We start from the raw sequence: 27,951 nt of genomic DNA, 5'->3' as shown, positions 1-27,951 counted from the left end.
CAAAGATGAATTAGACAGGCTCAAGATCCTGTGTAGAAACAAACATACCTATAACTCACCTAAATATGAGCCCAAAGAACATGACCTTGGGTAGTGTTGAAAGGAAGGTGAGAGAACATTGGAAAGTCTAGTGGAGACCAGGAGTGACTTACTAAAGAGCACTACGAGGCGCTGAAGGGTTCTGAGCAGGAGAATGGCATACTTGTATGTGCTTTGGGAAAAGATGAATCTGGCACGACATTGAGTCCAGAGGCAGAACACAGAGTTAGGCGGCAACCGTAGTGGCAGAGATGAAACTGCTGCTGTCAGGCAAGGGCAGTAGGAACTAAAAAGAAAGGTATATTTAAAAGGCATTGCGGAGGTAGACTCCAAGCTCTTAGGATACGGGAGTGTGGGAAAGGTGGGGAGCAGAAAAAACCTCTAGGATTCTTGCTTTGGTGAAAGACTTCAGAAGAGGAACACAGGAGGAGTTACTGTTTTACAGGAGCTGTGAGGGACTGATTAACTCAGGAGGGATGATGAGGAAAGCTTTACCAAGGAAGTAACATTTAAGCGGAGTACTTAAAGTATGAGTAGGATGAGTAGGGTTTCACCAAAAGAGAAGTTAAAAAAAAAAAAAAAGCATTCTAGCAGGGAGAACAGCATGTGTAAAGACAGAGCTTATTACATTTGAGCAATGGCATGCAGTTTTAGGACGGTGTAGCAGATGATGAGGCTAAGTAGTACTAAATTGTGAGGTACTTACATCACACTAAGGAATTCAGATTTTATCCTGTAGGCGATGGGAAAGAACAAAGGTTTCTAAAGGGAAGAAGTAAAGGGGAGTAACATAGATCAGATCTATGTTCCAGTCTGTATGAAGTACAGGCTAGAAAGGTGAGAAATAGGAGGAAGGCAATACAGCATAATGGCTAAGAGCATGGGGTCTGGAGTTAGACAGCCTCATTAAAATCCTGGCTCTAGAGCTTACTAGCTGTGCAAGCTTGGACTAGTTATTTAGCTTCCCTGTGCTCCCAGGTTCCCCATCTGTAAAATGGGAATAAGAATAATACTTTCAGTTTTTTGGTCTGAGGCGACCCAGCACTGGAGCCTACCCGGCTTTTTGGTGGGGCTGGTGGCGGACTCTGGGAGGGCTCACGTTGGGGAGTGCTTCCCAGAACTTCTGCTGCCAGTGTCCTTGTCCTCACGGTGAGCCACAGCCACCCCCCGCCTCTGCAGGGGACCCTCCAATACTAGCAGGTCCTGTTGAAGTCCTGCAGTCAAATCCCGCTAGCCTTCGAGGTCTGATTCTCTGGGAATTCCTCCTCCCGTTGCCGGACCCCCAGGTTGGGAGGCCTGGCGTGGGGCTCGGAGCCTTCGCTCCAGTGGGTGGACTTCTGTGGTATAAGTGTTCTCCAGTTTCTCTTTGGTCAATAGCAGCTGTGGAAATTTACACCCCCCATATGCTGGAGGCTGTCAGTGGGACAGATGTTCAGTTAAAATGCACTTTCTCCAGCTTTGCCCCTGTGGGTGATGCTCTAACAGTGACCTGGAATTTCCGTCTCAAGATGGGGGGTCTAAGCAGTTTGTTTTCTACTACCATGTGGATCCCTTCAGACCCATGAGTGGGCGTTTCAAGGACTGGGTGGTCTGGGATGGGAACCCTGAGCGGTATGATGTCTCCATCCTCCTCTGGAAGCTACAGTTTGATGACAATGGGACATACACCTGCCAGGTGAAGAACCCACCTGATGTTGATGGGCTGATAGGGGAGATCCAGCTCAGCGTCGTGCACACTGAAAAGAAGAAGAAAAGCTCAACCAAGAAAAAAAAGGTATCTGCTTATTTAGAAGACACAGACTAACATTATTAGATGGAAGCTGAAGATTTGCAAGAACAAAAATCCTGACATAAGTTGGAGTTAATGGAAGCTTTTCTTTGGCTTTTCCAGTTGTGACCTGTCTTCCAACCAGCTCTGCAGTATATAACCACCTAGACAAGCAACGTTCCTCTGGAGCCAGCATAGGGCCCTTCTTGAGCAGATACCACCAGACTCACACACACACAGCCCTGTTACTAAGGATTTATTTAATTTCAGGGTACAAATATTGTATTTTTTTCAAATGCTCATTAGCTTTTATATACTAGGAAGCTACATTTTTGCCCTTAAACGCTCCCTGTGGATTATGACTTGTATACACATATATTGCCATCAAATGGGATAAAAGTCAACTTGCCTATCATAACATTTCCTTTAATATATTAGTTTCCTTAGAGCAGCATTCTTGCTACTAAAGTTAACATGTTTACTCTTTCCTTCTCACACTCTCAAAAGGTGAGCTAATTCTCCCAACTGTTTTTGATTGATTAACAGAAAATTCTAAATTCAAACTGTTAAAGAACAGTTTGATTTTCATGGCTCTCCTTAAGTATGGGACACATCTTATTTTATTGAATTTCTTTCAATACCCTAGATGGCAGGTTTTTGTTTTTGTTTGTTTTTGGTCAATTGATCCAAGGTTTACAGTAGTACAAGTCTAAACCACAGAGTAACTAGGGAAGGTTACATAAACCTTCCCTAGTAAACTAGGGAAGGTTGCTAATAGATTGACAAATGCCACCTCAAGATGAATTGCTTGTCACCTTTGTTCTGTGCTGTGACAAGCAATCAACAGCTCAGATCTTTCACGAGCAGTGAATGACTGTTCAGCTTACTATAGTTTTTCCCCCAGTTCAATTATTTACAACAATAGAGCAAAATCTATGTTCATTTGTAGACTGGAATCATTAAGCAGTTAAATGGAAGGTTTCTGAAGGAGTATATTACAATTTAAAAATTTAGGGCTAGTGAAAAATATCAACCCTAAATGATAATAATTTTGTATAGTGTTATACAAAGCTCTGAGAACTGGAAGAGATTATTTAAGTTTTTTTCTTTTATTTATTTTTTAATTCAGTTGCTTATTTGGGGGGAGGATTTGGTGTGGGGGCAAAGAAATACCAAAACTAACAGAATGAAACCAACTTTATTATTTTTTTTCTCTTATACTGCTAGATAAAACAAACTTTATAAGTGGGTCATGGAAAGAAGAGTGCTTTTAAAAAAGTGTCTAGTCTCCCAGTGTCTTTCCAAACTTAAGCTACTGCAGCACTTATTTGGAGAATAGAAAACATCTAAACGTTTAGGAACCTCTCCCCCTACCCCCTGCTCCCCCATGTTTACAGCTTGATATTTTCAGTTTTCACCAACTAGGCTGAAGATGTTATTTCTTTTAACAAACTGAAATTTCCAAATAGTTTATCTGTATTTAAAGATGATGAACTTTGATATTTTTTCCAATACTAAAAGAAAACCTGGTATAATTTACATACGGACCTTGATTCTGAAATGCATTCCGTACCTGTCATTTTGCCTTTTATACTGTCTAAAAAAGTACAGTTTCAGTACCCAGTTTTGAAACTAAAAATTAGATTTAAAGTCTATATTACCTTTCACATTTTCTATTTTTCTCTATAATTCAACCTTTGAAAATATAGTAACTGGGTATTTCTTCAAACAGATGGCCTGGGTGATGTTCCGTAAGTGTAAAGAGGTAGTTAAAAACTCATGGAAGGTGTTTCCAGAAAAACTTGTAGCTTTTGTGTCTTGGCTAAATATTCAAGGGTTAATATAGCCCTGCTGTTCAGTGTCTTTTACTTGAATAGAACTTTTGTATTGTAATTTATTTTTTATTGTGCCTTAAACACTATGTAAGTAACCTTCAGTAATAAAGTATTACAATTATTAAAAAAAAAAAGAATAATACTTTCTCAGAGGGTTGATATAAGGAATTTACAAGATAGTATGTGTAAAGAAAGTGCTTAGCACAGTACCTGGTACAGAGATAAATGTAGCTACTATTAGAGGCTGAAAATTCATTAGTAAAAAGTTACTTCCTGGGGCTTCCCTGGTGGCGCAGTGATGGAGAATCTGCCTGCCAATGCAGGGGACACGGGTTCGAGCCCTGGTCTGGGAAGATCCCACATGCCGCGGAGCAACTGGGCCCGTGAGCCACAATTACTGAGCCTGCGCGTCTGGAGCCTGTGCTCTGCAACGAGAGGCCGCGATAGTGAGAGGCCCACGCACCGCGATGAAGAGTGGCCCCCACTTGCCACAACTAGAGAAAGCCCTCGCACAGAAACGAAGACCCAACACAGCCATAAATAAATAAATAAATAAATTTTTAAAAAAAACAAACAAAAAAAACAGTTGTGTTAGTTTCAAAAAAAAAAAAAAAAAAGTTACTTCCTCATGTGGTCTAGTGTTGTCCAGGCTCTTCTTCCTACCTGAAGCTTTCTCTTCCTACCTATTCACCTGATTAATTCTAAATTATCCTTCATATCTTAGCTCAAATGTTACTTCCCCATGTAAACTCTCCCTAACCATCTAGATTAGGTCAGGTTCCTACTATGCACAGCACCATACCCTTTCCTTCATAGCACTCATAGTCTCTAATTACATCTTTTTATATCTCATTAGTTTCTCTTTTTCCTATTACCATAAGTTCCATGAACTCACATACTGTGCGCTCACCACTGAATTCTTAGAACTGAAAAAACTCCTGGCACACAGAAGGTACCTGATAAGCATTTATTGAATGAATAAAAGGTTTCAAATTATGTCATTAAAGTGAACCCTCTTCAGATGCAATCTTTATACAGAAGGCTAGAAATAGAGATTTGGGTCACATTTGTAACAGTGTGACTATAATCAGAAGCGGGTCTATGGGGGGATCACACTTGCCTCTTAGGCCTGTAAAGGGATGGTGTATTCATTTGCTACTGAAATTGGTTAATCTTAGGCCAAAGCCTCTGCCTTACACAGCTCCAGGAGGCACCAGCCTTAAGAGAGGAAATGAGAGACTTTGGGAGAAATTCCAAATCTTTGGGGATTCCTTTTAGGTCCTCTATGTTATTTCCATTTTGGAGAATTTAACACAAACTAGTGACTACACCAATGTCAACAAAAAAAGGAGATAACACAGATGGTTAAGAGAATGGATTTGAGGATCAGACAAACTTCTTCATTTTCTCTTCTTACTTGAGGTTCACATCATCTCCTGCTTGGGACTCTACCTCCCTCACCAAAAATGACTAGCAGCTCTGTACGGCTTTTCACCACTGACAGTGTTTTCCATCTACAAAATATTTCACGTGATATCACAACTGCTCTGTGAGGTAGACATTATTGTTTTCATTTTATCAAAAAGAAATGACGTTCATAAAAGTACCTTACCTAAGGTCACACAACTAAAAAGCAACAGGACCACGATGCAAGTCTGATCCTCTGGCTCCAAACCTGGAGCTCTTTCCAGCAGACTCACCCAAGATAATTATGAGCCATCCCGATGTATACTTTCACTGCATTTAAAAAGAAAACAGCACGGGGATAATGACTGGAAGGGCATAATGGGATGCTGCTAATGTTCTATTTCTTGATATAGCACTAGTTACACAGGTGTGTTCACTTTCTGTAAAGTCAGGAGCTATATACTTTATGAACTTTTCTGTTTGTATGTTATACTTTAAAAAGCAAATACCAGGCAAAATTATGATAGAGACTAATCAAAATTCAGAAGCATTAAGTTGGATGCCTCAGGGCTACATACATATTTATCTAACTTCTCAAGGAACAGCTACATATAGGACACCTACCAGTTAAATAACCACAAAATCCTTGCACACTCAAATACCATATCCACCCACTGGGATTAGGAGAAAGGGAACCCCAGGAAGGGGCCAAGAGTATAGTTAATGAAAAAAAAATTGGCACTGAAAAGTAGAACTATCCTATATCATCAATGATAAGATATTTCAATTTCAGAATGTGAAAAAATGGCCAATGCCAATTATAAAATGCATTCTAATTTTAGACAGTTAAAATGTAAAAACAACAACAACAAAAGACGGGCTTCCCTGGTGGTGCAGTGGTTAAGAATCTGCCTGCCAATGCAAGGGACACAGGTTTGAGCCCTGGCCGGGGAAGATCCCACATGCCGCGGAGCAACTAAGCTCGTGCTCCACAACTACTGAGCCTGAGCTCTAGAGCCCGCGAGCCACAACTACTGAGCCCACGTGCCACAGCTACTGAAGCCCGTGCACCTAGAGCCTGTGCTCCGCAACAACAGAAGCCACGACAATGAGAAGCCCACGCACTGCAACAAAGAGTAGCCCCCGCTCACCGCAACTAGAGAAAGCCTGCGCACAGCAACAAAGACCCAACACGGCCAAAAATAAATAAATAAATAAATAAATTTATTTATTAAAAAAAAAAAAACAACAAAAGGCATTTAAAAATAAATGAAATGTAACGTTCTAAAATCTCAAGAGGTGGTTCAACTGTAGAACTGTAGAACCATAAACCTGTGGAACGTTAGGGCTAGGAAGGACCTTGGAGATCAATGTCTCCTGGTACAAGCTCTTCATTTTAGAGGCCCCTGTTTAACAGTTGTTAAATGATCTTATTAAATTAAAACTCACACATCAGAAAATTTAGAACTACAACTACAAAGTTGGTTCCCTTACTCCTGGGTTCTCTTTCCACTACCCAGATACCTCCCCTAAACCCAAGAGAAGATTTACATGATAACTCTATTTTTACTTTCATAATTCTTCATTTTATTAACTCACTAAAAAAAATTAAAGCACCTCTTAAAAATCAATTAAGATGAAAAACTGTTTAGGAAACTTCATTTTTTACTTAGACAAGTTTATCTTCCTTGTTCTCTAAAACCAATGAAGCAATACAAAGTTAGATAAAAAACAAAATTAGTACTCTCTCAGCCTCCAAGTCCTCCCATAAGATAAGAAATGTTAGCAGATTTTTCCAGGCCCCCAAAAACATAAGCACAAATATATTTTTATATTTAAGAGGTTTTTTTTATTGTTCTCTATTTTTCAAAAACTAGGCTTACATATTAACATTGCTCTGCAACTTATTTTTCTCACTTAATAATTGATCATGAACATCCCCCCCAAGGATCAGTAAATAAAATTCTAACTCATACTTTTAAAAAACTGTATAATAACGGTACATATAAAGGATATACCATAATGTGTTCACATATTTTCCTATTGATGGACATGGCTATTTCCAATGTTAGCATTTCAAACAGTGCTGTAATGAATATCCCTGTACATATTTCTTTTTAAATGAAACAAAAAAACTATTTCTACACGCACGCTTTCCTTGTTGTCCCACGTTTTGACTGCTTCTTTTCCTATCATCATCCGTGCCTTGCTTGCTCACAGAATTCTTCTCAGGGCCCCGTGTGATCACCGAGAACAAAGCAATTTGGAGAATGTCAAGATGTGACATGTGATGGTTACTGTTGGTAAATTAGAATTGGCCTGTCTGGCTGCCTCTCCCAGCCACCTGCACACAGTGCCCGCCCACCCCCTCATACATGTGCTCCTTCTTCTGGTCTCAGCAGCTGCTTCCAACTCAACTGATGTGGGCAGAGCTGGCTTGGGGAATTAATCCTACTGTGTCACACTCCTGACCCTGACAAGTGCAGACAAGCCCACCAGCAATCCAAACTAGTGGGAAGGAGAGAGAATACATTATCACTATGAAATAATATAATACAGAAGTACACAGAGTAAAATGCAGAACTCCCCATTCACCAAACTTTAACCCACATTTGCCAATGGCACTCCCCTCCTCAGAGGTACCACTGTTATAAGTTTGCTGTATAACCTTTCAGACTTTTCCTAAGCATGCACACACACACATACATATATGTATATATACATGTATGTATAGAGATACACGTAGATATGTATACATACATATACGTATGTATACACATATGTGTGTAGATAGACAAAGAGTGTGTTGTGTGTTTGGTCTACCTACCTGTTGTCATACTGTATACTTTGTTCTGCAACTTGACTTTTCACTTAAAAATTTTTGACCTGTTTCTTATTAGTATATAATGGATTCCTTATACTTTTAAGAGCTCATGAAAAATGCCATGGTAAGGTTGTGCCACTTTATTTTCTCATTTTGCTATGTTTGAATATTTAGGTTGTTCACAGTGTTTTGTCATGACAAAGAATGCTACATCGATAATGCTGGTGAACCTCTTTTTACATACAAGCTAATATTTCTCTAGGAGATGTACCAATAATTGGAACTGATGAAGTCTGTGCATGTTAAATGTTGACAGGTACTCCCAAATTAGCATCCAAAAAGGTATACCAATTTATAGTTCCACCAACAGAGCATAAAAATTCCCTTTTCGACACCCTTCCAACAATAGATGTTATTTTCTATTTTATCAATATAAAGGATAGAAAACAATATACTATTGTTTTAATTTACATTTTCCTGATTTCCAGAAAAGTTAAGTATCCATATGTGTAATTAGTCATTCTTATTTTTAATGGAAAGTATTACCATTTTGAATTTAAACAAGAGAACTCAGAGAGGCTAAGGTGACATAGCTAGTAAGTAGCAGACGTCAAAGCTAAATTTTTGAACAACTTCCCATCAAAGCTAGGCCTTCTGACTATCTAAAGTATTTTCCACTACCCAGAGGTCAACAAACTATGGCCTGAGGGCAAGCTGCTCCAATTCTGTAAATCAAGTTTTACTGGAATACAGCCATGCCCATTCATTTATGTATTGTCTATGGCTACTTCAGTTCACCAATGGCAAAGGTGAGTAGTTGCAACTACGTGGCCTGCAAAATGAAAAAGATTTATACCTGGGCCTAAACAAAACAATAACTCACATTTAACACCTAAAGAAAAGTTTCATAATGAGATTAACTGTTGTCCAGTTGACTAGAGTGTGGCTATGTTAGACAGTGTGGCTCATTTTAAAATAAATTTATATGCAGTATAGGTCTGGTATATAATATTGAAGAAAAGAATCCAAAACACTCAAAAAAGTCAAAAGACACTCCTCTACTTCTTGGTTGGGACACTACTCTAAAGAGTTTCCTATGTGCTATTCTTCATCTTCCTTGTCTCTTTAATGTCAACTAATGGGAAACAGATCCGGTTCCCACTGTCCTTCAGTGACTTGGACGAGCAATGTAGCTCCCACTCACACACAATGATAATATGAAAGCAAAGGAAGCCCCGCTATTTCTGCTGCTAAACACACCCCCACCACCACATTATAGGGGTCTCTCCTTCCCTTTTGCTTATAGAGAGAAGATTCACCAGGAAGCAGCTAACATTTCCAGTATGTCTAGCCAACTGCTAAGAGCTAGGACCCTGATTTTTGTGGGAAAGGAAAGCCAATTTTCCCTCTCTAGATCCTACCCTTCTGAAGATTCTGGCCACAAAAGTGAGTAATTTCAACTGGGAACTTTAGGCCATTCAGTTCCTGTATGGCAGATGGGGAACGTGCCATCATCCCCATTTTATACATGGGGAATTGAGGGGAATCGACCTTTCATTTCCAAAGGTCATTTTAGCAAATGCGACCTTCATACAGTGACAACCCCACCCACCCCACTTGCTCCTTCCATCCTCTCCCAAATGTTGATTTTATATAATAATGGCAAAGAACCTATCATAGTTTCCTGGAGAGATAACTTAATCTAGGGTTTTGATTGAGAAGTTAATGATTAAAGAAGGAACAGTGCATTTTCTCATGTAAGTAAGCAGGCATTCTTTAAGTGGTTCTCTGGAAAGAAATTTGGCAATACATAACAAGAACCTAAAAAATGTCCATATTATGCTAACTGAAATAAACGTTATGCTAAGTGAAATAAACTAGACACAAAGGGACAAAAATTGTATGATCCCATTTATGAGGTACCTGGAATGGGCAAATTCATAGAGACCGAAAGTAAAATAGAGGCTACCAGGGACTGGGGGAGGAAGGAATGGGAGCTATTGTTCAATGGGTTCAGAGATTCTGTTTGGGATGATAAAATGTCCTGAAAATGAACAGCAGTGATGACTGCACAACACTGTAAATATACCTAATGCCACTGAATTGCACACTTAATTGTGAATTTAAATTCAATTGTGAATTTAACACTTTAAAATGGTTAAAATGGTAAATTTTGTTATGTATATTTTACCAAAAAATTTTAAAATGAGACTGCTAAAAAAAACAAAGTTTGTGTTCTTTGATCAAATAATTCCATTCACAGAAATAAAAGTTTAGAAAATTATCTGAAATATAAACAAAGATATATATGTATTAATATAATTATTTATCATTATGAAAAATGAGAAAAACTAAGTATCTAACAATAACTCAAGTAAATTATGATATATCCATATGATGAAGCCTTATGCAGTCATTAAAAATATTCTAAATAATTTTAATGACATGGGGAAATGTTGAATTTTAAAAGCATGATATATAGTGTTAGTGTGGTATGACCGTTTATTTTTTAAACTACATATACTAGTGTGTATGTGATACATACACACACACCTGCACAATTGTGAGTGTGAATATGCATGTTATATTTATACGGAAATATATCAAATAATGTTTATCTGTGAGTTGTGGAATTATGCATCATTCTTACTTCCTCCCTTAAAAACCTTACTTTTCATGTTTTCTAAACTGTACCATGAAGTACAATCAGGAAAAAAAATTTAATTTCACATCATTTGACCCAGTAATTCACTTGTAGAGATGTATCATAAGAAAATAATGAAAAATACTGATCAAAACTTATGCATAATAATGTTCATGCAAAGATACACCAGAAATTACTAATAAATTATAAATTAATAAAAACTATTAATAAGTAATTGTTACCTCTGCAGAGTAGGATTAGGATAAAGGGTGACGTGCAAGGGACTTACTTATTATATATATTACTTTTATAATTTGTATCTAAGTATTAGAGTATTGTTTAAAATAGAAATATCGCGAGGGCTTCCCTGGTGGCGCAGTGGTTAAGAATCCGCCTGCCAATGCAGGGGACACGGGTTTGAGCCCTGGTCTGGGAAGATCCCACATGCCGCGGAGCAACTAAGCCCGTGCGCCACAACTACTTAGCCTGTGCTCTAGAGCCTGCGAACCACAACTACTGAGCCCGCATGCCGCAACTACTGAAGCCTGCGCGCCTAGAGCCTGTGCTCCGCAACAAGAGAAGCCGCCACAATGAGAAGCCCACGCACTGCAACAAAGAGCAGCCCCCGCTCGCCGCAACTAGAGAAAGCCCGTGCGCAGCAACGAAGACCCAATGCAGCCAAAGATAAATGAAATAAATAAATTTATTAAAAAAAAAAAAAAAAGAAATATCGTGAATTCCCTGGTGGTCCAGTTATTAGGACTCTGAGCTTCCACTGCAGGGGGCCCAGGTTCGATCAGTAGTCAGGGAACTAAGATGCCACAAGCTGAGAGGCACAACCAAAAAAAAAAAAAAAAAAATCAGGAATATTTGTAAAAAGCTTCAGCAACATTATAAACATATATGAATTTATAAAATGAAAACAATAGGAAATGGGAAAAAAGCAGAAGACAAAATTGTAGGTAATATATGATCTGGACTATGCCACACAGAAACATGCATAGGTAGAAAACACTGAAAGTAAATACTAAAATGGAAATAAGTGATTTTTCTCCAGATGGTGGGGTTATGGATGATTTTACTTTTCTTTATACTTTTCTGTATTTTTCATATTTCCTATAGTGAATATATACTATTTTCAATCAGTTCAAAAAAATGTTTTTGGTTTCCACTGTATATTCAAAAGGATTAGCAGTAGTAAGCAACCCACTAAACAAGACTGTAGGATGTATATGCCTAAGAAATCTTCATCTTTGGGGAGTGGGGAAAGCTCAGTCTAAAGGGACACTGCTGACTATTTCCTGCCTTCTTGTGTTTGGAGGTGCTTTAGAAAATATAACTAAGGAATCAAGTACATAAACATTAGATGGCTGATAAACTTTATACTTTAAGAACCAAGACCACCACCTTCTCAACCCTGAAATCTAAGACCTTACACTTGAAAAACACTCCAAAACACTCAAGAGCTAACTCCATGAAGAATAAAATCCAAATCCCTTAGCATGACACTTAAATGTTCTTTAAGATCCAACCATCAAACAGCTTTTCCAGCCTCATCTCCAGCTCATTCCTCTAAAATATCTTCTATCTCAGGAACACTTTTCCCAGACATGCCAGGCATTTTCCAGGCTCTGTGCCTTTGCCCATGCCGTGACCTCCTCCGTAATGCCCTTTCTAAAAAATGAAAAAAGTAAAAAACATTTTTTTAAAAAAGGGAATTCCCTGGTGGTCCAGTGGTTGGGACTCCGCGCTCTCACTGCCGAGGGCCCGGGTTTGAGCCCTGGTGGGCAAACTAGGATCCCACAAGCCATGTGGCACGGTCAAAAAAAAAAAAAAACAAACCCAAAATGTCCTTTCTTCTGAACTTAAGGAATTCTAATTCCCCCTTTACAACCTAGCTCAAATGCTTTCTCCCTTCAGAAGCTCTCCTCGTTCCCCCCAATTCAGGAATAATTGTTGTTTCCTCTATATGCTCCATATTGCTTGTTCCTCTACACACTTTACTTCATTCCCCCTTGGGTCAACGTTAGCTGCATATGCATTTCACTTGACTAATAAGCTCCTGAAGAGCAGAAACCATCTTATTCACCTATCAGCTCCGTTCCAGCACAATGCTTGCACACCGCAGGTGCTAAATAATGCTGCCCAACTGAATGACAGCCAACTGGCCCTAATCTAGAGAATTCTTTCAGTGAGGCAGCCAGCGAAGCCAAACTGTCAAAGAGGACAATCCCTCTACTTTAAAGCCACATACCTAGCAAGAGTGACCAGCAGAAAATGTCATGGGCCTGCCACTTTAAGGGGACTGGCAAGCTGACCGTGTTTACACAATCCTAATTAAAACTAAAGGGCACTGAGGGAAAGAAGAGAAATAGGGAGATTAAGAGGTGTGGATTCTACAGATCACCTCTTCCTCTGTTTAGAGCCCAAATCTCCCAGCCTAGTACATAGCGAGCTCACCAAGCAGCCTATTCTCTCCTTGCTGTCACTTTTCAATCTAAGTATTGAAAAGCAACTGATTAGGTCTCTCCAGCAACTGGCTCTGCTCTTAGGCATTTAATTTCTATTGTGGTTACATGGGGCTTTTTCTCTAAATGAATCCCACACTGCTCCAATCATTAAGAGAATCCCTTTAAAGAGAGGCTTGAAATTAACAACAGCAGGGAACAAAGTCTCTAACCCTCTAAATCACAATATCCACACTGTCCATTTTGATGAAATGCACCCCCACCTCCTTCAAACAATAGGTCCTACCAGGGAATGACTACCTCTCTCAAGACCAGCATGTCCTGTGATTGTTTTTCAGGAGAAAGCTCCCAGTGCCTGCTTCTCATTAAATAGCTGCTTCACGTTTGATCACTCAGCTGTGACTGCCAGTAGAGAGTACAGTCACTATAATTTAAGGACTAAAAAGGAATTCCACTCCTACCCCCCTAGTCTAATAGTCACGCAGCTTAGAACAAACAGATAGTTCCCTACCTCAAACTTTCTTTGGCCTACCTGTTTTCAGATCTAGAACTCTTAGTATCTAACTCTTTCAATGAAGAAAAATGAAGGAAACATGGCCGTGAGAAAGAGAATCACAAAGTGACTTAGTGACAGAACCTTTTGATTAGGATGCCTAACACCTTATTTTCTTGACTAGTTATCAACAAGACCACCATTTCCAGGAACAGAGTCCAGGATACTACAGACAGCCTAACTGAAATGCATTCAAGATGGCCCCTCTGCTTTGACCCCCCCCCCACCCATCCCCACCCTTCCTCAAATTCAAACTGCTGATGAAAACAAATAAACAAACAACAACAGACAACAAACCAAGTAAGCTGATACATCATTTCTCCTACAAAAGACTGGAGCTACCAAATCATCTGCTTCAGCCACGCCACCTGGGAATCATCCTGATGGACTATGGTGTGCTGGTGAGCGGTGGCTGCTGCAGCCTGAGGAACTTGTGGCTGTTGAGTCTTCTGGAGCCGGGACTGCAGTGGCTCCTCAGCTACAATGTCCCATAGCAACATGTTCCAACCCTTTTTGACCCTCAGCACATTTGTGATTTGGGAGGACTACCACGAGAAAGGCTAATTTTCTCCACCATCTTGTCACTTTGACCTAGAAGCAGGCATATGCACAGTGAGTATAAAGGAAGTGACACCCTTTTAAACAAACATTTCCAATCTTGTTGAATCAAGTGAAAACTGTAATCAAAATAGTCTCCTAAGATTTACAAAACACTCCTTTGGGAACTGCCTTTAAAGTCTACTCCATGTGAGACACACACAAAAATTAAATCTTATTATTTTACAGTCACACCTCATTCTCCACCAAAAAAGATACTGCCTTGCTTGTCTTTGGCTCACAATATCTTCTAGCTGTTTCCAAAAACTGAATCTACCAAGCAAGAGTGAAGATTTGCTACCTCTGAGAATATTCAAAAGATTGGCTTAGGGCTTCCCCGGTGGCGCAGTGGTTGAGAATCCGCCTGCCAATGCAGGGGACACGGGTTTGATCCCTGGTCCGGGAAGATCCGACATGCTGCGGAGCAACTAAGCTCGTGTGCCACAACTACTGAGCCTGTGCTCTAGAGCCCGTGAGCCACAACTACTGAGCCCGCGTGCCGCATCTACCGAAGCCCGCGTGCCTAGAGCCTGTGCTCCACAATGAGAGAAGCCACTGCAATGAGAAGCCCGTGCGCCGCAACGAAGAGTAGCCCCCGCTCGCCACAACTAGAGAAAGCCCGCGTGCAGCAACGAAGACCCAACGCAGCCAAAAATAAATAAATAAATAAATTAAATTAAAAAAAAAAAAAAAGATTGCCTTAGAGGTCAAAAATGTTTTGAGCACTGGCAGCATCACCCAAATAAACGTAAAGGCTGAGAACACAATTACTCTGAGGGGGACAAACTTACAAATACTCTAATTGTCCCAAAATTACAATGAAGGGGACAAGGTATGGGCAATATATGTCACGTGTGTTAAAGACAAACTATTATACTAATTTACAGTCACACATATAATCATAAATTTTGGCTCTGGAAGAAATCTTCTAGATCATATAATCTAAACTGCTCATTTTTACATATAAGAAAACTATAGTCCACTGGGGTTAGGCAGTTTGTCCCTGGTCACACAGCTGGTTAGCAGTAATCAGGACTAGAAACCTAGTCACCCTGACTCCCAGCATAAGCCACAAACATCCTAATCCATGCACCTCCCCCTTCCTGTTCCTCACTGCTGTCTTTCAAAGGGGAGATAACTCAGGACACTAAAGCACAACAAGAATGGTTTTGAAACCCAGTTGCTGAGAAATGATAGCTTAAGACCAGGACTTCTCTGCAGTGGCTCCTGTGAGTATGAGCCATCGTTTAGTGCCTGGTTCACAAGAGTTCTGGGTAATCTACCTCACAACAAGGGTCAGTGAAACCCCCTAGACTCTCCTCCCACAGCTAGAAGAACATGTTTATTAAACATCTCTGCCCACCTCCTGCAGTAACCTGTTTACTTAAAGTAACTGAAAGAAGGTTACTTAGAAGAACCTGGATCAAGGAAAAAGAAAGTAGTAGAGATCCTGTTCGAGAAAAAGCTGACCTATGAAAAAGCAGAGAGAGGGCAGGAACCATCTTGACTTACCTCCTGGTGAACAGCTTTCTCAGGTTCGGACAAAGTGATCCCTGGCAATCTGGCTTATAATTAGCCTCCACCCAAGGAAGGGGAAAAGGGACAGGAATGCTGTTCATTCCCCCATCCCTCCGCCAACTGTTGGTCAGCTCAGCCTCACATCATCCTGGGCAGCCCCAGCATTCTGTAGATCAGACAGCCACCGGAAGGGAAGCCACGCAGCCTAGTTCAACGGGGTGGGTCAGTGGCAGAGCACGAAGAGTCACTGGGGCAGAAAGTCTGGCCTCCTGTGGCAAGACAGCCAAACCACACCCCAACGTGGTCAGCACTGGGAAGGCTCTGCCATACTAGGGCTCCAGTCTCTAAAGCAGGAAAGGTCCTTCCTCAGGAGGCTCCATACCACTCACATTTCCAAGTGTGTCCCTCCTGCTCAAAAACCTTCCATGGTTTTCTTCCTAAAGCACCATATCTAAATCCCTTGGCTTAACTTTCCAAGCCTTCCATTATATAGCCTCAAGTCATTTATTCAACCTTATTTCCCACTATTCCACACTGTACACTCTGAACTAATCAAGCCAGTCTTCCCATTTCTCTCTGCATGAGCCAAGCCCTTTCTCATTTCCATGCCTTCAGTTATCCAGCAGTGGTAAATTCAAGCTCCTTCAGGGGTTACTCTTCGTGCAGGTAATAGAAACGAATGTTCCAGTGTGGCACATGGAAAAACTAGGAAGTGTTGCCCCCATCTAAAGGCATTCAAATGTTTTAATTCAAGTATTTATGCAATATTTCACTCTGAGCATCACAATAACATTTTAAAGAGTTACCAATACTCTTTCTAGCTTGCACGTAAGGAAACTTCCCTAAGGTTAGGCAGCTGGCAAAATGCTGAGCACACTCTCTAGGCCTGTCTGAAACCAAAGCAAGAGCTCTAAACTATTAGGCTTCCCAGCAGTACAAACACCATGAAAGATACAGAACTCTAAACTCTGAAGAGGGAATTCACTTTTCATGATATATAACCTTAGTAGTGGGATGAGAAGTCCAAATAGCAGCTTGTCTAACCATACTCCAACTGCCTCAAATTCTGTCCATCTTCCAAACCCCATCTTCCTACTAAAGTCTCTCCTAGTACCTCCAGGTCCTACTGAATTCCCTCTTCTCTCAATTCTGATGGGGCTTACAGATTAGACAACATAACTGAATGCTAAATTATGTACTGTCATGCAAAACTGAATACTGTTTCCATGTGTTTTCTAGCTTCACTATCAAACTACTGTATTAACCTATCTAGTTCTACCAAAAATGTTTAACCTGTATCTAGTCAAGAGGAAATAGTCATACAAATCCAAATTAAGAGACATTCTGCAAAGAACTAACTTGAACTCTAAAGAATGTCAATGCTATGACAGACAAAAAGGCATTCAAGATTAAGGGATTTAAAAACTGTTCAAAGTTAAAGCAGAATAAAGGCTTGACAAAGTCGTGACAACTAACGCATGCATGATCCTTCAATGGATCCCAAACTGACAAAAAGTCTATGAAAGACATCATTGGAAAAATTAGAGCAATCTGAACAAGTATTGTATACCGGATGTACTGAATTTCTGAGTGTAATTTTATTGTGGTTATGATAGGAAGATATTCTTATTTTTTTAGGAAATACTTGTTGAAATATTTAGGGATGAAGTAACATGATGTTTACATCTAACAGTCAAAAGGTTCAGAAAATGAAGGACAGAGACCAAAAATAGCAAACCGTTAACAATTAGTGAATCTAGGTGAAGAATATACAAGCATTTGTTACATTATTCTTGTAAAGTATCTGTAGGTTTGAACAGTTGAGGAGTAGGGAAATCCTGTATTATAGATACACTTGTTAAATACTCAGCTCTGTGAGAGGTATAATAGGCACTCATTATGATTTGCTCACTGCCTAAGGAAACTGGGCTTTGGGGGTCAGCAACCAGACAGAGTCCACTTTGCAGTAGTTCATGAGGGGTACAGTGGCAAACTCTAAGGGAACAAGAGGTTTCCCTCAAACTCACATCGTCACGCCATAGGAAAGACAGAAAAGTAGGCAATCAAAGCTATTGTTACCGCATCCCTCACTGAGACCATCCAGAAGTCAGGCACTTGACAAATGCCCCCTTACAGGGCAGAATGCAGTTGCTACCCACACACAGGACCAAGACCTCGGGTCACACTGTATTCACGTTGCCACAGGGTACCAAAAACTTGACAGCCTGCAAAGCAAGTGTCTCTGGCCAGTCACCGGAAGGCACCCAGGTGGTCAAATAAATAAGCCTGAAATACATGCACAGTCTTCACTCCTCACCAGACAAACCAGTCCTGAGCTGCAATAAGGCAGAAGAAATATGCAAGGCTGAATCACTGGCATTTCCTGCACTGGCTTCAAAGAAACTGGCCCTTAAAGAGGACAGAAAGGACAGCTGACACAGCTGCCAAGAGAGGCCTCAACCCAGAAGCATGCTGTGCAATATGCCCTCTCTCCCTTCTACAGCCACCAGATCATTTTACTTCTGCCAAGTGGTCCCTTATTAGGGTGACTGACTGCCCAAAGGCCAATCCTTAGCCTTGACTCTCTCCTCCCCTCATTGACAGCCAAGATTCTGCCCTTTCCAGACAGCTCCTCCCCCAATTTAGCAGAAAGAATAGTCAAAACTATTCCCCCCAAACCTCCATCAACTGAAGTAAGATCTCCAGAGGTGTAACATTCAGCTTTCTTCTCAAACCTACCATGTTTAGCATTTTCACCAAAGACAGAATGAAAACATGTAAAGTCTGCTTGTTAAACTTTGGAATTATAAACCGTGAAGAAAAGAAAATACAATGTTTTTAGATTTGATCCAGCAAAAAGATCTTAACAGGTTCAATGATACCAAAAATAGCCAATATATAATTTAACAGGACTAAACATAAAGCCCTGCATTTAGAATAAAAGAAATCAACCAAACTAACATGGGATGGTAAGGATCTGGTACAACTGTTCATATTAAAAAGGTTGCCTTTGGGGGGGAAAAAAGGCTGCCTATGGTGGGAAGTGGAGAACAGGCTGTTACTCCATACAATCCCCTGTGAACCATTAATCTGACAGACCTACCCAAAACATCAACGCAGCTCAGGTCACGTTAGTAGAAGATGACTCTGTGCCCCACCTCTGAAAAGCAAAGTCAGAGCACATGCGAGAAAGAATGACAACCACCGTGGTGAAGGGTCTGAAAGTCATGTCGTGGCAAATGTGAGGGGAGTACAGATGTTATGCCAGAGAAAACATGAAAACTTTTTTCAAACATATGCATGCTTGTCATGTAGACAAGGAGAAAGACTTACGCGTCCCCTTGCAAGAAGCCAAAACCAGAACTAGTGAGTAGAAGTTAAAGGAGGATAGATTTTGGTTTGATGTAGGGAAGAACTTTCAGCACAATAAAGAAGTTAAGAATGTGCATTATGGAACCCAGAATGCTTGGATTAGAACACCAACTCTACCACTTACAAACTGTATGGCTTTGGGTAGATTAATTTATAGTAGTAATAATAGTACTTACCTCACAGAACTTTGGGAAGCAGTTCATGTAAAGTGCTTACAACAGTGCTTGGCTCACAGTATACGCTGAAAAAAAAGAAAGTCATCTATCGCTATTACTGACTACTGCTATAATGGACCAGATAACCCGAAAATCTTCCTACTAAATATGCCTGGAAATGCTTAGAAAAATATAATAAAAATCCTTTTAGACTTGCTAGTTATTTTCTCTCAGCTCCACACCTACCCTGTTATGCTCTGCTCTGTGATGCTGGGGCTTGGACTCCACCAATACTATCTCACCTTTGCCAGCGGTCTCCCAGTTAGGTTCTGTCTACAGGGGGTGCTAAAGGGAAAATGGAAGGCAGGAAGAGGCTGCAAGGGACTTCCTTCTTCCTGTGGCTCGCTGTTTCTTGACAACAGCAGTTGATTCTTCCCTGCTTCTTTCTAAACTCCCTCTCAGAGGCACCAGCACCAGCAGGGCAGGGCTCAACCAAACCCGGCTCCTCCAGGCCCCTCCTGTGAGCTCCTGAGAAACCAGCAACACCCTCTCCTCAGAGAATCAGAGTGCATGCAGTTCCATCGGATCCCTCCAGAATTCTAGGTTCTGACAACCCCTACCTTCTTCCCTTTGTTTTTCAGTCCTGGATGAGGCAGCTGCTTAATGCAGTTATTATATCAAAGTTACTTTAAGACTCCCTTTTTGCTCTTTCAGCCCTCCAACAAGGGTTTAAACTAAACCCCTTTACTGAATTCACTCTATTAAAATCTGTGTGTGGTTTCTATTTTCCTGATAGGATCCTAACTGACACTAGATAAACTGAACTCACAAGAAAGTAGGAGAAATCCCAGGAAACAGAAACAAAGAAGCTGAAAATTGGATTAGTGAGGCATAGCTGTCCCAGCAATGTAAGGAATTCGTGACCTCCTCATAGTCCAGGAGATCTTGAGCCCATAAAAAACAACTGAGATCTCTGTATAAAGGCTGGGATCCTCAGTAAAAAAGACAGACTAGGAAAAAAAAAAAAAATCTGTCCACAGGGAAAGAAGGGAGGTTGCCTTGCTCAACTAGTAAAGTGGGAGGAAAAAAACTTTCTAGGAATTAATAACCATAGGTGCACACAAGAGGTGGATTTGGAGTTAAAAATTTATATTAAGTCTGTGGCCTGGAAATCTACAAGTACAGAAAAATTACAGACATTTTACTCCCAGGTTGGGAACAGCCTTGAGTTCCCAGCAGGAGCAAATACAAAGTTGCTGCAGGAGATACACAAATGGCCAAAAGATGTTCAACATCATCAGGAAAATGCAAATTAAAACCACAATAACACTACACCTCCATGAGAACGGCTAAAATTAAAAAGACTGACAATACCAAGTGTTGGTAAGAATATAAAGAAACCAGAGCTCTCAGATACTGCAATGGGAATATAAAACAATACAGCCACTTTGGAAAACTGGTAATTTCTTAAAAATTTAAAGATAACTTGCCATATGACCCAGCCATATCACTCCAAAGAGTCAAGAAAATACATGTCCACTCAAAGATTTGTACATGAATGCTCACAACAATTTTATCACAACAGCCAAAAACTGGAAACAACCCAAATGTCCATCAACAGTAAATGACAAACAAAATGGTATGATATAGTCATGTAAGAGAATACTACTTAGGAACAGAAAGTAACAAATTACTGATATATGTACTAAATAGATAAATTTCAAATGCATTACACTGCCTGAAAGAAAGCAGACACAAAGGTACACTCTGTATAATTTGACTTAGATAAAATTCTAGAAAATACAAATTAATCTATAGTGGTTCCTGAGGCCAAGGTAAAGGGAAAGATGAACTGTAAAGAGGCATAAGGAAACTTTTGGGAGTGATGGGAATGCTCTGTATCTTGATTGGGGCAGCTTTTTATAAGTGTATAAATCTGTAAAAACTCTTTTTACTTTAAATAAAGCATATTATAAATGCATAAATTATAATTAAGCAAAGCTGATAAAAATAAAAAAGCTGTTCTTGAGAGAACTGACCTCAACTCAAGCTACATAAGGCTATCATAGATGATACTCCTTTGAATATGAGCTCACAATCCAAAATTATAAAATACTTGAGGAAACAATCCATCATGACAAAGAGTCATTAAAACAAATGGCAGGATTATACCCGAAAAGCTTCAGAAAATTGAACAGACACATTAAGTTAAATTTATTTAAAATTAATATAGAGGAATTGAAAGCACAAGACAAAAACAAGATACCATGAAAAACAAAAAGGCAGATTTGAAAATGAACCAAAGAGTACTTGAGAAAATGAAAAACTTAGCTAATGAAAATAAGAATTCAAAAAGTAAATTAGGGGCTTCCCTGGTGGCACAGTGGTTAAGAATCTGCCTGCCAATGCAGGGGACACGGGTTTGATCCCTGGTCCGGGAAGATCCCACATGCCACGGAGCAACTAAACCCACGCGCCACAACTACTGAGCCTGCACTCTAGAGCCCACGAGCCACAACTACCGAAGCCCGTGTGCCTAGAGCCCATGCTCCAAAACAAGAGAAGCCACCGCAACGAGAAGCCCGTGCAACGCAATGAAGAGTAGCCCCCACTTGCCGCAACTAGAGAAAGCCCACATGCAGCAATGCAGCCAAAAATAAATAAATAAATATTTAAATTTATATATTAAAAAAAGTAAATTAGTTCTAGCTTAAGAGTAATTAGTACGCTAGGAGATAGATTTAAGGATATTATCTAGAGGTAACACGGAAAGAGACAGAAATCATGAAGAAAAGAATAAGAGATGTGGAGGACAGAATTAACAATAGAAGGTTCAAGGTAAGTTAAATATGAGATCAGGGAGAGGCACTATTTAAAGAGGTATATGCCAATAAAATGGACAACCTAAGAGAAATGGACAAATTCTTAGAAATGTACAATCTCCCAAGACTGAATCAGGAAGAAATAGAAAATATAAATAGACCAATTACCAGTAATAAAATTGAATCAGCAATTTAAAAAAACTGCCTATAAACAAAAGTGCAGGACCAGACGACTTCACAGGTGAATTCTACCAAACATTTAAAGAAGAGTTAACACCTATTCTTCTCAAACTATTCCAAAAACATTACAGAGAAAGGAATGCTTCCAAACATTTTCAAGGCCAGCATCACCACAACACCAAAACCAGACAAAGATATCACAAAGAAAGAAAATTACAGGCCAATATCACTTTATAGTTGTGAAAATCCTCAACAAAATACTAGCAAACCAAATTCAACAACACATTAAAAGGATCGTGCACCACGATCAAGTGGGATTTATCCCAGGGATGCATAGATGGTTCAATATCCACAAATCAATCAGTGTGATACACCACATTAACAAACTGAAGAATAAAAATCATCTAAATGAATGCATTAAATGCTTCTGACAAAATTCAACATCCATTTATGATTTTTAAAAAACTATCATCAAAGTGGGTCTAGATGGGACTTCCCTGGTGGCACAGTGGTTAAGAATCCGCCTGCCAATGCAGGGGACATAGGTTCAATCCTTGGCCCAGGAATATCCCACGTGCCACGGAGCAACTAAGCCCGTGTGCCACAACTACTGAGCCTGTGCTCTAGAGCCCACGAGCCACAACTACTGAGCCTGCGTGCCACAACTACTGAAGCTCACGCGCCTAGAGCCCGTGCTCCGCAACAAGAGAAGCCACCGAAATGAGAAGCCTGTGCAACACAACAAAGAGTAGCCCCTGCTCACTGCAACTAGAAAGTGCACGCATAGCAACAAAGACCCAATGCAGCCAAAAATAAATAAAATTTTTTTAAATGACAAAAAAAAAAGGTGGGTCTAGAAGGAACATATCTCAACAAAATAAAGACCACATATGATAAGCCCACAGCTAACATCATACTCAACAGTAAAAAGCCGAAGGCATTTCCTCTAAGATCAGGAACAAGACAGGATGCCCACTCTCACCACTTTTAGTCAACATAGTATTGGAAGTCTTAGCCACAGCAATCAGGCAAGAAAAAGAAATAAAAAGAATCCAAATTGGGAAGGAAGAAGTAAAACTGTCACTGTTTGCAGATGACATGATACTACAGAAAATCCTAAAGGGGCCACCAAAAAAGATTAGAACTCATCAATGAATTCAGTAAAGTTGCAGAATACAAAATTAATATACAGAAATCTGTTGTGTTTCTATACACTAACAAAGAATTATCAGAAAGAGAAATTAAGAAAGCAATATTATTTACAATTGCATCAAAAAGAATAAAATATCTAGTAACAAATCTAACTGTGGTAAAAGACCTGTACTAAGAAAAAGACAAGATGCTGATGAAAGAAATTAAAGATGATACTAACAAATGGAAAGATACACCATGCTAATGGATTGGAAGAATTAATACAGTTAAGTCCCCTACATACGAACAAGTTCCCTTCCAAGAGTGTGTTTGTAAGTCCAATTTGTTCCTAAGTCCAACAAAGTTAGCCTAGATGGCCAACTAACACAATCGGCTATATAGTACTGTACTATAATAGGTTTATAATACTTTTCACACAAATAATACATAAAAAACAAACACAAAAATAAAATTTTAATCTTACAGTACAGTACCTTGAAATGTACAGTAGCACCAGCTACATCACTGCTGCTTTTATGCTTACTTCTGGACATCTTGGGCTTGAAATAAAGATACTGTACTACTGTACTGTACAGAGTACTGTACAGAAAAGTACACAAAAGCAGAACCACTTGTAGAGGATGCATGCACGTGACAATGTATGCCAGACATGTGAACTACCTTATGTGATTGGACATTTGACTGCATGTTCGCATCTTTGAAAGTTTGCAACTTGAAGGTTCATATGTAGAGGACTTACTGTATTGTTAAAATGACCATTCTAGCCTAAGGCACTCTACAAATTTGGTGCAATCCCTATCAAAATACCAAGGGAATTTTTCACAGAACTAGGACAAATAATTCTAAAATTTGTATGGAAACACAAAAGACCCTGAATAGCCAAAACAATCCTGAAGAACAAAACGGAAGGTATCATGCTCCCTGATTCCAAACTATATTACAAAACTATAGTAACCAAAACAGTACACCAAAACAGACACACAGGGGTTTCCCTGGTGGCGCAGTGGGTAAGAATCCATCTGCTAATGCAGTGGACATGGGTTCGAGCTCTGGTCCAGGAAGATCCCACATGCCGCGGAGCAACTAAGCCCGTGCGCCACAACTACTGAGCCTGTGCTCTAGAGCCCATGTGCCACAACTACTGAGCCCGCGTGCCACAACTACTGAAGCCCGCGTGCCTAGAGCCCGTGCTCCAAAACAAAGAGAAGCCTCCGCAATGAGAAGCCCACGCACCGCAACAAAGACCCAACGCAGACAAAAATAAATTAATTAAATAAATAAATTAAAAAAAAAAAGACACACAGATCAATGCAACAGAATAGAGAATGCAGAAATGAACACACACTTACATGATCAATCAATCTACAACAAAGGAGACGAGACTATACAATGAGTAAAAGTCTCTTCAATAAATAGTATTGGGAAAACTGTACAGCTACATGCAAAAGATTCAAACTGGACTACTTTCTCCTTTCTCACACCATATACAAAAATAAATTCCAAATGAATGAAGACTTAAATGTAAGACTTGAAACCATAAACCTCCTAGAAGAAAACTCAAGCAGTGTGCTCTTTGACATCGGTCTTCGCAATATTTTTTTGGATATGTCTCTTCAGGCAAGGGAAACAAAAGCAAAAATAAACAAATGGGACTACATCAAACTAAAGAGCTTTTGTATAGCAATGGAAACTAGACCTACTGTATGGGAGAAGATATTCACAAACAATATATCTGACAAAGGGTTAATATCCAAAATATACATAGAACTCATATAACTCAACATTAAAAAAAAATAACCAAATTAAAAAATGGGCAGAGGACCTGAACATTTTTTTCAAAGAAGACAAACAGATGGCCAATGGGCACATGAAAAGATGCTCAACATCACTCATCATCAGGGAAATGCAAATTAAAACCACTATAAGATATCACCTCACACCTGTTAGAATGGCTATTATCAAAAAGACAACAAACAACAAGTCCTGGGGAGGATGTGGAGAAAAGGGAACCCTCATGCACTGCTGGCAGAATGTAAATTGGTGCAGCCACTATGGAAAATAGTATGGAAGTTCCTCAAAAAATTAAAACAGAACTACTATATGATCCAGCAATTCCACTCCTGGGTGTTTATCCAAAGAAAACAAAAACAGGGTGAAAAAATATATACACCCCTATGTTCATTGCAGCATTATTTATAATAGCCAAGATATGAAAGCAACCTAAATGCCCATGGAGAGATGAATGGATAAAGAAGATGTGGTACATATATCTAATGGAAAATTACTCAGCTGTAAAAAAGAATGAAATCTTACCATTTGCGACAACATGGATGGACCTAGAGGGTACTAGGTAAGTGAAATAAGTCAGACAGAGAGAGACAAATACGGTACAATTTCAATTATATGTGATATCTAAAAAACAAATAAAAAAACATAACAAAACAGAGAGAGTCACAGATACAGAGAACAAACAGGTGGTTGCTAGGGAAGCAGACTGGGGGGATGAAAAATAGGTGAGGGAGATTAAGAGGTACAAACTTCCGGTTACAAAATAAGTGAGTCACGGGTATGAACTGTACAGTGTGAGGAATATAGTTAATAATGTAATATTTTTGTATAGTGACAGATGGAAAAACTTTTTTGGGTTTTTTTTAAATTTATTTTTGGCTGCGTTGGGTCTTTGTTGCTGCGCGCGGGCTTTCTCTAGTTGCAGCAAGTGGGGGCTTCTCACTGAGGTGGCTTCTCTTGTTGCGGAGCACGAGGCTCTAGGCGCGCGGGCTTTAGTAGTTGTGGCTCGCGGGTTCTAGAACGCAGGCTCAGTAGTTGTGGCGCCATGGGCTTAGTTGCTCTGCGGCATGTGGGATCTTCCTGGACCAGGGCTTGAACCCGCGTCCCCTGCACTGGCAGGCGGATTCTTAACCACTGTACCACCAGGGAAGCCCGGAAAAACATTTTTTTTAAATAAAGAGGGGAATTTTTACAAAATTGAAAGGTATGAAATCTCAGATTGAGGCATCACTGTAAGCCCCCAGTAGGATAAAATTAAATCCACACCATGTAATGAAACTGCAGAACACAAATGACAAAAAAAAGGATCTTAAAAACAACCAGAGAAAAAGGCAGGTTACATACAATGAAATAATAGTTCAATTGTGAGCATACTTCTCAAGAGTAACAAAAAAAGCCAGAATTTCTGTAAAATGACATTTTCAAAGTGCTGGGAAAAAAATAACTGGAAGCCTAGTACGCAGCTAAACTATCAATCAAGACTGACAAGGAAATAACGATATTTTCCCACAGAGTATTTACCACTAACAGACCCTCACTAAGAAAACATCTGAAGGGGGAATTCCTCAGTGGTCCAGTGGTTAGGACTCCGCACTGCCACTGCAGGGAGCACAGGTTCGATCCCTGGTCAAGGAACTAAGATCCCATATGCTGCTGGCATGGCCAAAAACAAAAAAACAAAAAAACTGAAGGATGTATTCATCTATTTGACACAAAAAGAAGGGACAAAATGCAAGAAAGAATAATGAAAAAACAAACAGTAAATGTATATGGGTAAAATGAAATAATCAGTGACAGCACAAAACAATTATTATTTATTAGAATTGTTCTAACATTAAGATGGACTACCTTTGGGAGTGGTCTCATTCTTTGAAATGCTCATTTTGAGTCTGGACAATACGTTTTGATATGTTTAATGTAAACTGGGTAAGAAGCTGAAATAAATGACCCCCGACATACCTACTGACCATAGGGTTTTATCAATTAGACACAGCTGTCAAAACATTCCCTGATCAGCTCTGTTTATCCATCTGTGGCAGGGCTTTCCCCTATCCTAACAGTTCTAGAGCTCAAGTCTTAGTTCAAGGCATTCCTCCCGCTCCCATATTCCATAAATTAAAAAATGAACATTCTAAATAGAAATGTTCCTTATATGAGCTTTTGGTTAAGATCTTCTAGTTTGGGGGAGTATAGTTTTGGGCTTTGGATTAGGATTCAGGCTTTACAATTAGTCATCATTTGCTTGAACTTGGGCCAAGAAGAGAATACTTTGGCAGCTTTTACTAAGAAGTATGTGCCTCTTCCTCTGAAGGAGAAAATACCACACAGGAATAGAGAGGGAGGAACACATACATTCATCCCTGCTGGCTGAAAGCTGCCTTACTTGACGCGAACATTCCCTCTAGGTTCCCATATATTTACAGCAGTAAAGATCTCCACAATATAGAGCTCCAATTCCCTTCCCATCAAAGGTTTCTGCTCAACACACTTGACTATCCAGAACTTTAGAAACACATGACCAGGCAACATAACCAGGCAACAGACCCCAGAGAAAGGGAAGCATGCATTAAAGTAAGTATTATCACATTTTTCGAAGGCAGTGCCCTTCCAGGCAAGAGTACATAGTAAGAGGTTCAAAAGCCACTAAATACAGATGGAAAAGCCAGGCTCCTATCCCTTATTCAGCCCAAGTAAGCTCATTCATTTCAAAGCATACGTTAATGACCATGATACATTTCACACCCTGCATAGGCATGAGAATGGAGGTACAAAAGACACCGTCTCTATCTAGTAGGGGGGACAAACACAAATACCAGATGAAAAGCGCTA

The 27,951-nt window shown here is 39.8% G+C and overlaps 2 protein-coding genes across 4 annotated transcripts in view; one reads left to right on the top strand and one right to left on the bottom strand.

Annotated features, from left to right (window-relative positions):
- The window catches only part of NUMA1 (nuclear mitotic apparatus protein 1), a 73,316-nt gene that overhangs the window by 44,487 nt on the left and 878 nt on the right, over positions 1-27,951 (bottom strand). The window contains exon 1 of one of the 3 annotated variants that reach the window (XM_061201322.1): positions 19,202-19,222. The exons of the other annotated variants lie outside the window; for them this stretch is intronic. The gene's annotated coding sequence lies outside the window, so the exon portion shown is untranslated. Of the gene's footprint in view, positions 1-19,201; positions 19,223-27,951 lie in introns of those variants that run through there. 3 annotated transcript variants of the gene reach the window in all.
- On the top strand, positions 81-1,843 carry LOC133099866 (myelin protein zero-like protein 2). Its single transcript, XM_061203717.1, is given in 3 exon segments — positions 81-107; positions 1,326-1,539; positions 1,542-1,843. Coding segments are annotated over 3 exon segments (543 nt in total).

The sequence above is a fragment of the Eubalaena glacialis genome, chromosome 10 (assembly GCF_028564815.1).
Source record: "Eubalaena glacialis isolate mEubGla1 chromosome 10, mEubGla1.1.hap2.+ XY, whole genome shotgun sequence".
Lineage (NCBI taxonomy): Eukaryota > Metazoa > Chordata > Mammalia > Artiodactyla > Balaenidae > Eubalaena > Eubalaena glacialis.
Note: the sequence above shows the minus strand (reverse complement) of the source record. Positions and strands in the feature narration are given on the sequence as shown.